Genomic DNA, 12,800 nt, shown 5'->3' with positions numbered 1-12,800 from the left:
CTGATCAGTGATTGCTCATAACATCAAGAAAAACAGCCAAGAAGAGAAAACGCCACATGACTTTTGCCACATGCAAGTACAAGTATTAGTAATGTTGGTTTTTTTTTCATTCCTAAGTTGGTTTTTATTGATTATGATAATTAATCAGTAGTTATAATATGTCATCATGTTCAAAATTATTTGTTAGTTTTTCATATTAATAATTGATTAATAAAAATTAATTCAGTCTAGTTAGTTAATTAATTAACATTTTTACATTGTATTGCCTCATCTTGTAGTGGTTTTCTTAAGTATAATATTTACATACAGTTTTTATATGCTTTGAAGCAATGATGCTGCTAAACAAATGGAATTATGACTATACAATCTCTATAAGTCAGAGTACATCTCAACTTTCCCCCGTGGTCTAGCTTTAAAATAGCAACAACTTATTTTTGGGGTATTTCCCTAATTATATTGGTCCTTCTCCCCAAGTGCATTCTTGGTCTCAGGGAGGTGAAAGGGATATGGCTCGGCACAGTGTAGGCTAATGTGAGTTCTCTTCGCAAGTGTCATGACCGCATTGAAGCAGGATATCGTGATGATATTGTACCTGCCCTAATAATAATAAGGGATTCACAGGCCATGATACTGTGAATGAGATGTGCATTTCATCATAGTGTTCATCAATTAAACACAAATACCACCTTTTAATGCACAACTTTATATACACTGAAAATGGGAAAATGTATTTCCAATATTTACTGAGTGATCATAGGTGATTCATTCAAAAGTGTAGGAATTTCATAGTGCACAGTTTTCATATCTGTGTAATAAGTCAACCTTCACCATCCAGCTTATGTTTTATCAGACCTGTCTGTCAGGGCTGTCTCAGGATTTTTCTTTCGGCAGAAGTTTATTAAGATCCTCGCCGTCTTCATTCAGTAGGTCATAATTCACTCAGGCACCTGCTCTGACTGTTCGGTGTTTATTTTTCCTTGCCACCACCGTTTGATTCTTAGCAGAGGAAGACTTTCAGGGTTTCAGGGACGTTCCTCCTCTTCTCCAATCAAGCACACTGTCGCTGAGTAGGGAGTGCGTTGCTAGGCAACTATGAGAACCCGATGACAGGGTTCAAATGGCGGTCTTGTGTCTGCAGAGAGCGTACCGACTCTGTCTATTTCGCTGCTTCATTGGATTGATGATTGTTGGGTATGGTAGTGCCTCTTACACTCTTTTATAATTGATAAATCACTCTTTAATGTTAATTGTTTGGAAATTATATGAATTGATTGGAACCATCTGACAGTGTTGTATCAGGTTTTTTGACAGTGAGGCAGAGAGAGTTAAACTTTTTCTTTTTCTTTGTTGAGTGACTGTGCCTTCTCAGTGTTGCCATCTATTTGCAAGCTGTGGAACAGCAAGGACAAGTGTATGAATGATTTGGATTTTACAGCCGAAAATCAAGATGCAAGTGAATGACCTCTGACTCTGCTTCATTAGCACTGTAACCCTCTAATTCTGTTGGGAGTGCAGCAGAGCAGCAGAGTATAAACGTGGGTGGTGTTAAACACCAAAGATTCTCCGAGAGTAAACATAAAAAAAAGGTTGCTAATGGAAAAAAAAGAAAAACTGTCATTTATAGATTAGACTGTGGAATTCCAAGCTACAGTTCACTCCAAAATCAAGAAACACATACATCTTATCTGTAGCACTGTTTATCTGTTAAGATCGTATTGTTTGAGTTGCTGAGCTGCTTCCAAAAGCATCAGTATTTGATGACCTGGGAATGAGACTCAACAATCGACTGTCTTTCTTCAGGAATGTATGTGTTTCTTGTTGTTTTTAAGTGATTCATACCTCTGTGTTGTTTTCTAAAGTTTGTGGTTTCAAGAGAAGTTTGATTTTTAATGCGAGCCTTTCCATCACCTCATATACAGGCATGATGCAGTAAGGCAACACAAAGGTACCTTGATGTGCAAGTGCAAACAGAGCAACATACTATGGACCACGTAACTTTGTACATTGAACATTTGAGCAGCCAGTCATGCATTATAGAGATAGCTGCAGGGGAAAGAATAGTGAATGGTATTTATGATGGCATGTACCATGAGGTGCATTGTTATCATACCCTATGTGTGCTCTCTGAAGTAAGACTCGGTTGTGAGATGTTTCTGCACATCAAAAACTTGCAGTTGGAAAAAGTGTGTTGATCGTGTCAAAATGTTGCTGCTCCACAGGCTGGAGTCGGAGAAGACCCGGGCAGCAGCTACGGCTCAGGCTGAGGCCCAGTCCCAGGTCCAAGATGAAGTGTCCAGGATCCTGTCTGTGGAGCGGGCTGTGGCCAACGAGAGCATCCAGCATGCTGTAATAAGAGAGAGGATCGCCACAGAGGACGAGAGGCTCCGCGCTCAACTTCTCGTAAGTCGACGTGTGGCAGCTGCGGTGAACATTGCCACCTCATTTTTATCTCGTTTCACACATCTAAACACTCAGTTGAATAAACCCGCACCCAAGCATCAGACACTGAGCACTGTATTCTAGTTGTATGACCTTGCAACTGATGAGAGCAATTTTTACATTAAGACAGGTGCCACTTTCTGATCTCGCGCTCCTGTTCTGTCATGCAGACACACATATGTGAACCTATTTGCCATAATCGACGGGTCAGAGCTGTGTGTGTGTGTGCGCTGTAATTCATTCAAAGTTATTTCCAAGACATTACAGCTTTATCTACAAAGCACAGTTTAAGTTCATTTTAAAGTAATATGTCTGAAAAGTAAATATGTCTGATGTCTTAAAGTACTGTAAGTAAATCCCTCTTTGTTGTATCCACATCTCACAGCTCGATATTTTCATCCTCTTCCATATCTCTGCCTCTTCATCGCGCTGTATTATAAAAGCTACCTTCATTTTTAGGCGGCCCATGTCTTTATTTCCTGTAAATTGCCCTTGTAAACACTGTCAGATGAGCGTTCCTTACCACAAACACACACACAGGCAGCGTATTGTTTTCAAAAAGAAAACACATTTTCCCCGGAGTGCGGCTGCTGTTTACAAACCTATGCTATTGATTATATAGCTCATTTCACACGCTCATCGCAGTAATAGAAAAATGAATCATTTTGTTGCGAGGGAGAGGAGCGTTGACGTGATTCCACGCCGCAGGACAAGTGTATGAGGGATCCCTCGTTCGGAACGGCGATCCAATCGAAGGAAAAGAGAGGCAGCAGGGGAGGGAGAGAGGGGAGAGACGGAGGTGGAGAGAGAGACACATGATGTGATGTGTTTTTTTTTCCCTTCAGCATTTGTGAGGAAAGCTGTTTCAGTCGTAGGTTTGCTGTAATTTAATTTCTGTTGTTTTTAGTAAGGAGGGGGACAGGGCAAACGAGGAGAGGAGTAGGGAGTAAGGGCAGCAAATTGAACACCTGCTTTGTGTCTGTAATGTATGTGCAGGATCTTGGGTGGTGGGTCTCACTGAGCTGTCACTGTGCAGAGGAAGAGTCCTTGTGCATGTCATTGGCGTCATGCTCCTCAAGTATTAACTCCCAGGACTTAAGAGAACTTTTCCTCCTAGATGCTATGCAGCTTTCACTCGTGGCCTAAAGGCAAACCTAAGGCCATTAACAGCCTTTGAAACTACAGATAGCAGCACTGCAGCAGCTACGTTTTGAATATAAGACGGAGCATATACACACACACACACACACACACACACACACACACACACACACACACACACAATTATATGCAGCCTTTGTTTCATTCTTTGTTGCTTTTTATTCTCCTCCAGTTTGTCTCTACTTCCTTTAAAGCGCACATATCTCGGAAAAAGAATCATTGTCAGAGGGTTTTTGGTGTGTGTGTGTGTGTGTGTGTGTGTGTGTGTGTGTGTGTGTGTGTGTGTGTGTGTGTGTGTGTGTGTGTGCGCGCGCCTGTGTGATAATTTCCTCAGTTTGAGCATTCTTCTGGAGTGCTGGAGTTTTAATAGAATCCAGCGACGGGTTATCAGTGGAGGCGCAGTGCCGTTCGCACCACTCATGTAATTGTCAAGTCAGACGTTTCCGTACAGCCACTGTTCTTTTCAACTGGAAATGGACTTTTCGTTTTTTAAAAGGAAGCCTCTCGCCCGAGACGTCGCCTGCCCATTGTTGTTCCACGTCGTGTTTGTCAAACTCCGGGATTGTCTGCTACCCGCAGTGAACTCATCTTTGATGAGACATAAAGGCATGTTTTTAAAGGATTTTTGTGTGTATGTGTCCCTTTGTCCTGCCTGTCTGTCTTTGTGCACCTTTGTGTCTCTGTGTTGGGCTTAATTTGTGTTTACTTAAACTGGCAGTAGACAACTTCTTTTACTTGACATTAAGATGTAAATGTTGATTGCACAATGTTATGTCAATAGATAATGACACTGTGTTGAGATTGGTTCCACATAAGAATCACTTTCGCGATGCAATTCTGTCCGCCACCTGGTATGAAATCTCCTGTGAAAATGAAGACTCGATTATGGTACAACCCTGTCTGCTGTCATGTTTTGTATTATAGTTCAGTAGCTTTAACACTGATCGATTGAACACTCTGTGTCACATATTCTTCCCAGTTGAGTTATCACACAGCTTTACTTTAATTTAGCTCTACTATACAACAGTTGGCTAGTTCCACTGTTCATCACTTAATACAAATTGTATTAGCTGCCTTGGCCTATTCACATGCACTCGCTAGCTTAGTGTAGCACCTCTCCTCTTGGTGCAACTGTTATCTAGTTATTTTGACCATGACACACCAAATCAGCAGGCCCATGTACATGTAACTAAGCGCAAGTTAAATCATGTTTTACTGTTTTATCTGAGTTACATTTTTACCGTTCAGTAGCAGGTATTCTCCCTACAGTGTCACCCAGCGTCCAACGTACTTTTCACGATCCGTGGATAGTTGTGTGGACCAGCATTTGGTTCTATTCATACTGCGATGAGACTGATTAGAACTTACATGTAGGAAACACTGGGTAGAACACCGGAGGCAGAAGGCAGAGGTTGTTGTTACCAGAAATCCCTACCCTGCTTTTCTGTCTTTTACACCTGCATACATAAACATCTTTTGAGGTTGAATGCATGAGTACACTCATGAATCAGTCCACACACCTTAAATTTGATGACTTTGACCCTGAAGGTGTCCTGAGGGTTAGGGTTAGGGGTGAACATTATGAAATGATTACTGCACATAGTGACTGAATTCAGATTTTATCCAACTAGGGTGGTCTTCATATATCTGTGTGGGATGCCCAAGTAGCTGGCTTTTTGTTGTTTAGTCTAGTATTTACTTCTTCTTTCTCAGTTCCCAAATGGTGTTGATTGTTTCTTTACAGAAGTTTGGAAACAAATGCAGTGTTGGATCTGAGGAAAACGGAAAGTAATCCGGACATTTCTTGACAGTTGACAGCAATGCCAACAATAACACTTGGAAACGCACAAGGGGGGAGTTGAAATGTTGTTTGTATTCACTTAAAAAACAGGAGCAGAAAAACCTGCTGCCAACACAATAGACTTGTAATATGCATATGAGCATATGGACTGTTTCTTTGCTGATTTTCACCTGACTTGCTCTTAACTACCCCTCTCATTAAGTACAAGACCCCCTCAGCATAGGTTACCCAACCAATTAAATTTACACTGTTGTAAAGCACAGACGCATCAGCAAGTGGGAGGTGAAATTGGTTCTGATCGCTGAGCAAAGTCAATAAGTTGGTGGAGAAAGATCTCCAGAGGGGTGTTGCTTTGCTGTCCTAAGCTCATAATCTGGTGTCTGATAGAGCTTTCAGAGGTGATTTGTTCAGTCCTTTTTCCCTCGTAAACCTGGTAACACCTCTCTTATTATCCTTAAGGCTGCACTGTTAAGTCCATGAGCACCTAATCAAGACGTAAGATTAGGTCAACTTCTTTATCTTTCTTTTAGTTCACTCTTGCTTTCGTACAATGTTTAGCTTGTTATCTCGGTACACAGAAAAAGTGTTAGAGACTATAAAATGATAACAATGATAACAGAAATAATAATTTTGAGACATGGTAAGGAAAACCCCTTGACACTCCACATCCTCCGTTTTACCCAAGTCAACTCAAGAGCAAAAAATGTACTTTCCGGCTGAACAACGATGTACTGTTCGCTCTTAGTGAGTGATACACATTGTTCTACTGTATTCCCATGAAAAATAAATCTTGTTTTCTTGTAAATTGCAGAAAAAAGTGAAAGTGTTTTGAAAACTGCTGGATTTATCTCAGCCCACTGGCAGTTTTAGTGTCAAGAGAAATGATATTGTTTTTTGTTACTGTTTTTTCAGTATCGTGGAAAGTAACAAAGAGAGCGCTGACGACATGAGTAAACACCCCATGTGTCATCAATCAATCTATTTGTCATGACTGTGGAGGACTGTTCAACTGGTTTGTTATAGACAGAAGAAAGAAACACAAACAGAGAGAGAGAGAGAGAGAGAGAGACAGTGATGATGTACAACTCCCCAAGTGGGCTTGAACCAGTGACTGTGCTGCAGTTTGTTTTAGGTAAAGGTTAAATATTTTATCAGAATTTAGATGTTTTTTTTTATTTATTGCACTTCGTGCCTTAATTGAATGTGAATTGACCTGAGCCCTGCTCTCATGTTCATTGCCACTGGAAAAAAAACAATTGTCCATGGCAGCTGTAGTTCTTGTGTTCTTTGTCCAGCGCCATATTGATTTGTCCTCCTCATTAAGACACAGGTCACGGTGAGCAGCAGGACCCTCATACTTTCCCCTCCTCTACTTCACACACAACGAGGGTGATGTTGGGAGCAGTTATGCCTCCCCACGCTCAACTATAATGGCCGTAACCTCTGCAACCATAGCTGCACCAATTATAGTGACACCCATTCAGGAGAATTGCCCCGAGACATGGGGTTAGTTTAGGGTTGGGTATCGTTTAGATTTTATTGATTTAGATCTTTTGTTTTACCGTATAAAGTACCAGGAGAAGAACATTTTTCTGGAAACTAATGCAAAATCACCATTAATTTTTAGCTTATTTAAGGGAGCCAATAACTGTAATTTTCCATGAATGATGCATTTCGTGATAATTTTTTGATTAAAAAATTGCTACAATTACAGAAGCGCAACTGTACTCTTCCTTGTCATGCACAAGTTGAATGTCCTTGTACTCCCTGTGTTTCTAATGACTATTGTAGCTGATGGACTAATGACCATATTATTACCTTACCAAACTCTAATTTAAACTAATTAAAGCACACAGTTTGGGTGATTTAATCTTATTACATGACAGTGTTGTAAAAAGTATCCAAAACCTGTACGATTAATGTACTGGAGTAATAATTTGCCTCCAAAATGTTGGGGGAGTGGAAGTATAAAGTAGCAGAACAAGTACCTCAAAATTTTAAGTTGGCACAGAGCTTGAGTAAATGTACTTGTTCACATTGAATTCCTGTAATTTAATACAACACATTGTAGCTGGGGCCTCATATATGTTCCTTCCACCCTGGAGGGCGTGCTTGTCCTTCAGGCTTTTCCACCACCAGTCACTCCCCTCCCTGTCAGGCTGACTGGCAGTAGCCAGCCACCAACTCCACCAGTAATTGAAACTTCACAGCAGCGTAGGCAGGGGTGTGTGCTGTCTTTGTCATTGTTGTTGGGTTCCTGGGGTTCTGTTGTCTGAGGGGAACATGTTCAGTGTCAACGCTCACACATGTTCTGCCACTCAGGGCGAACCATAGTAAAGGAAAGGGGAACACCGGCAGAGATAGGGGGGTATATAGTCGTTAGCAGCACAGCAGTGTTTTAGAGTTTTCCAAATAGACTCATGTTGCATGGTGTTTTTCTTTGATCAGCTATTGGAAGGATAAAAAATGAGAGACGTGTATTTCCGTTTGAATGATTGACGTTTAGATTAGCCTTTGATGATCCATAGCTTTTGGAAAGCTGTATTTGGCACGTCTCATTTCGCTCTTCATGCAAATTGTGCCCGCTTCTTCTTCAGAGGAGAAAAAGGTTCATTTCCGAGATCACAGTGCCTACAGATAACAAAGGGTCCATCTGGTCAAATCCACGCTGAAAAGAAAACAAGTCGCAACACTTATCGCTGTGTTGTTATGTCTTCAAAATGCTCGAAAATAATGAAGACAGACTGTGATCTTGTCATCATGCGGTCGTTTTGAATTATTTTTGCATTAGTGTGAGTCGACGGCCTGGCGTGGAAGAACTCTGATTTGTAGCTTTATGTGCTCAAGATGGCTTTATCAAGGAGTTACTTAGTAGACTCATTACACACAAATAGACTCTTAATTAGATAACAGGTCAATTAGTGCTTAATCAATTAGGAATATGTGATTCTATGTGGTGGATGCTGGCTGAAGACTGAAGGAGCTAAGTGTAAATACAACCTTGTCTTGTGTACTACAAATGATGATGTTGATTGAGACATATATTAGCACAGAGCATGAATGGGTCGTGTAACGCCCTTACTCACAGTCTACATCCGTCTGTCAGTCCACATGTCTCTGTTTTAATAAAAATTATAGACTCCCCCCCCCCTTGATTTTCAACAACTCTGCTCCCCGCGGAGCCAAAGTGGCCCAGTGGCCAATCAATCACTGGCCAGAGCGTTTCTCCCAGACACAGGCTCAAACCCTGAGGCAGACTTTTCAATCAAACCCAGAGTCATCAATCTTTCCAAGCTCCAAAACAGTGGCCTGGGTGGGGTCTACCTGGCGGCAATGGTTTTGTCTACTGCTGGCAACTGGTCTAAAACACTCAGATCTTACATTTAATTTTTCCTATTTAAGCTAACACTGTGATTGAGAGACACCAGGTAACAGTATAAAAAGTATAGAAATGAAAAAGAACAACATTCTACATTTCTCCGATAACCAAACAAATCACACAAACCACACAAAGTGTTTTATTTTCTCTCCTTGCACATGCTATGTAACACATGTTGCAATCATGTCAAAGGGACATGCTCTGATAGAAAAACAAAAAAAAGATAGGAGTTTACAGGTACATAGCTGTAGATAGATGGACCACACCCAGCTGTAGTATAACATGTTACTGCAGCACCACATTAGTTCACAGTTTTACACAGTTGGAAACAGCTTGTTACCACTAGTTGGCAGTTCAGGCAGGATTATTAAACTGGCTACAGTTACCCTCAAACAGGTGGCTGTTTATCATTCGAGGATCAATCACTAAAGCTGTTGCCTAATTTACAGGTTGATTTCCACATCTGACTCAAAGGAAGCCTTGCTAGTTCCTCACATCTCTTCAAACTGTGGGCGCTATGTCAACTCTTGAGACCGGAGATTGTTCAATTTATTGTTGAAAGAAATGTTTGCAGATAGAGAGATAAGGCCCATTAAAAACACCACGCGACGTGCACTGATTCCATTTAAACACAGAGCCTTGTTACACATATCAGCCTCGTAGTTGTTTATCATGCTTTTGTCACTCCCTCTGTTTCCATCTTTATCTCTCTCCCATACACACAGAACACCAGTAGCTAATGTGATTTTCCATGATTTTTCCACCACCTCTGCTTTCGCAGCAAGGGATAATGCAGCGTGCCAAGAATGTTTGTTTGCTCCCTGCGCACACACACACACACACACACACACTCATTCAGACACACACCATCCATGTCCATCCTGTCAGAGCTCCAGGAGAAAATCAGTACCTACTCTTTCCTTAAACTGTGTTCCATTTGATGCTTGGCTGGCTTGAAAATTACTTTCGGTAAAGCTTAACATTTTTAATGCAACAAGCCCCCATCACACACACACACACACATACATACACCCTCTCCTCACCCTGGTAGTCCTCTCACTTCCACACCCCTAAAAACTGCAGTCTCCGGCAAATGTCCTGCCTTTTTTTTTTTCTTTTCTTTGGAAAACCTTGTGTACTTCAGTCGTGCGCTGTTGGATTTTAGATACAGCTGACTGGACCTGGCTGATAATAGGGCGACAATTTAATTTCCCAGGTATTAAAGGAGACTTGCTGGGTTTTGAATTGGTGCCCGTTGGTGGTATTTAAGAAAAAAAATAGTAGGAAAAAAAATGCATTTCTTGTTCTCTCAACTTATTATTCTTTCTTTCCACATCACAGAGTATAAGGAAGATTGGGGGGAGAAAAGGTCCTCGTTTCTTTTACTTTTGAATGAGATAAAGAGAGGTGGTGGTACACTGTGATTTACATATATTTTTGGATTTGCTCAACTCGCTGAGGACAAATTGCATCCTATCTTTGACTCCAGTTCTCTGAGCTGTTGTAAGAGTTACCCCCACCAGGCTTGGTGTAACTGGATTTAGGAGAACTGTCAGTCTGTTGGATTAGTATGCTCTGCAGATGTATTATGGAAGGGGTTAGCGCGATCTGGTAGAGATCACAGGTTGGGTTTAGCGTTAAACTGTAGGTACTAACAGATGAGATCGCCAGTGTGCCAGAGAAGAGTCATGAGATATTTTCTTCAGTTCGTAGAGAACACATTTACCACAATTACATCAGTATTTTACATGATGATATCAAAAGTCCTCATGTTATAGAAACAAAGAAAAGGCAGGTATTACACCCACTTGCAAGATGGATTTTAGGGTGAATTGGGGATCTTGGCAATGGTTTAATTGTTCACGCAATCTGCAATTTACCATCCCATCAGACCACTCTGACCATGTAGTGCAAGTTTTTGATATATTCTTACACTGTATCTACTGGCATTAAACAGCCTCCATTGTGTTTCTTGTTCTCAGTCTGTCACGTCAATAAATTTTGTTGCAGAGAGCAAAGTAGAATGGCACCTCTGCTCTCCAGTATGATCAGAATTTCACTGACTGGCCCAGAGGGGGAGCTACAATTACAGATCTTCAAGGCAGACACTAATAGGCCAGGAGGGATAATGTATCAGTATCAGCCACTGTGGCTATATTGTTAAGTTTACATAGGACCTTACAAACTAAATACCCTCCAGAAACTGGACTTACTTAAACCACTAAAATTAATTTTTTGTCATTTCCTGAAAGTTTCTGTTTGGAAATGCAAAGCTTCCATCCCTGAAATGTGTGCATGAGGCAGAGGCATGTTTTGTCTGTGTCTGTTAGTTCAATGGATACAACATGATTAAATGTTTGTATACTGTAAGAGTTCAACTTAAATTAGCAGATTTTCTGGCTGCTTCACTCTCCTTTGGATTGTTTCCTATTGAGAATGTACTGCACATGCATGTGTCACTTCTTCTCTCATTGTTTCTTTCTCCTGTCTTTGTACTGCTCTCACTTTCACATCTTGGAGGGTGTCCACTCAACCGTCCTTTACATATTGGCGGCCGGACGTCGCCCCTGCCCAGGGTGTGGTAGCCACACACCGTGCCAGTATTAGGGTTAGACGGGAGGTCAGGCTCTAATTGGCAGGGCCCTGGCTGGCACTCTGCACCAGGCCCTTACCCTGTCAGCTAATTGGCACTGCGAGCGGCCAGCAGCGGGGTTGAGATACAGCAGCGCTTCGATTGATGGATGGATACTGGTGTCAGGAAAGCTTCTTTCTGTCAAGAGAGCTTGTACAGTCAATTTACTGCCTCAGCCTCAATGGGCGGTGTATGTATTTATGTATGTGTTCATCCTCATTTGTTCTAAACATTTTGGAAAGTTGACAAGACACATAATCGAAACGGAAACATATTACCAAGTAAGACTTGAATAACTATGAATAACAGCAAATTTGAGGTTTGTAGACTTTCCATTCGTGCACTTAATGCAAAGGAGAAAAAAAGCTTAAAAGTACACTCTTTACTCATATTAGTGAATGCAACAAAATTGGTTCTTGTGAATCTTAAACAGGTAAAGACACTCATCCAACAACAACAACAACTGTATAACCATCATTTACTGAAAGATTGATGGGGATTTGTTGGATTTGAGAGGTTTCAGTGTGAGAAGCATAGACGGTGACTTCCTATTTGTTTGTATTGTTGACTTATGATTGTGCTGCCTCTGTATGCCATGATGTTGATTTGTATATTCTCTCATATATTTATGTGTTTATTCTTCTGTTGGGATGATTACTGGGTCTTGTGATGAGAGCTTACTGTAAATTCTGTGTATTGGTTTATATAATTTGTGTCATCATTTCTTATGATACTGAAATACGCCTGAAATGTATTTATATGCTGATCCTGATATGTATTGGTTTGTGAAACTCTAATGTCAGTCAGACTGTAGCTTGGAAGTTGATAGTCACAACCTCTCTGCAGCCTGTGGTATCACAATATTTCTATTTCTGACGCTCTCTTTCACTCGCCCGAGCTGAGACTTCATTGGCCAGACAAAGCATCAGTGCAAAGGTTATAAAACCAAGCTTCCTGGGTTAACTTTGTAGGAGCATTGTGTGTGTGTGTGTGTGTGTGTGTGTGTATGTGTGTGTGGCTCAGTGGTGTAGATATGTTGGATGTGTAATATGACAAGTATTTTCTTTTGAGCTCATCCCTCTCTCTTTTCTTGGTCTTTCCGTGTGTTTTCCCTCTTGGCTCTGACAGGAGAGTGGTATTAATGAGGTTCTGTAGAAGTGAACAGTCGGCTCAGCTAATGGTGCCAGGGGTAGAGATTTTGATGGAACGATGGAAAGAACTTAAGCAAGTGGATGGAACGAAGACGAGAGAGGAGTCAAAAAGGGCGCGAACAGCAGAAAATCTGGGTGAGAAATAGAAGCAGTGAGAGAATGGAAAGGATAATAAGGGAATCAAAAGAGGCACAGTGAAAGAGCAGGCGAGAGAGAAAGAGATATTGATTCACAAAG

General features: G+C 41.2%; 1 protein-coding gene across 4 annotated transcripts in view; it reads left to right on the top strand.

Annotated features, from left to right (window-relative positions):
• Positions 1-12,800, top strand: part of chchd3a (coiled-coil-helix-coiled-coil-helix domain containing 3a) — a 71,040-nt gene that overhangs the window by 19,001 nt on the left and 39,239 nt on the right. For 3 of the 4 annotated variants that reach the window (XM_037121525.1, XM_037121523.1, XM_037121522.1), the window contains one exon: positions 2,220-2,400. In XM_037121525.1, coding sequence (XP_036977420.1) covers positions 2,220-2,400 — 181 coding nt within the window. Of the gene's footprint in view, positions 1-2,219; positions 2,401-4,096; positions 4,237-12,800 lie in introns of those variants that run through there. The other variant, XM_037121524.1, reaches the window with a different exon arrangement.

Source organism: Acanthopagrus latus, chromosome 14, assembly GCF_904848185.1.
Source record: "Acanthopagrus latus isolate v.2019 chromosome 14, fAcaLat1.1, whole genome shotgun sequence".
Lineage (NCBI taxonomy): Eukaryota > Metazoa > Chordata > Actinopteri > Spariformes > Sparidae > Acanthopagrus > Acanthopagrus latus.
The sequence above is the reverse complement of the archived record's forward strand: the minus strand, read 5'-3'. Positions and strand labels throughout refer to the sequence as shown.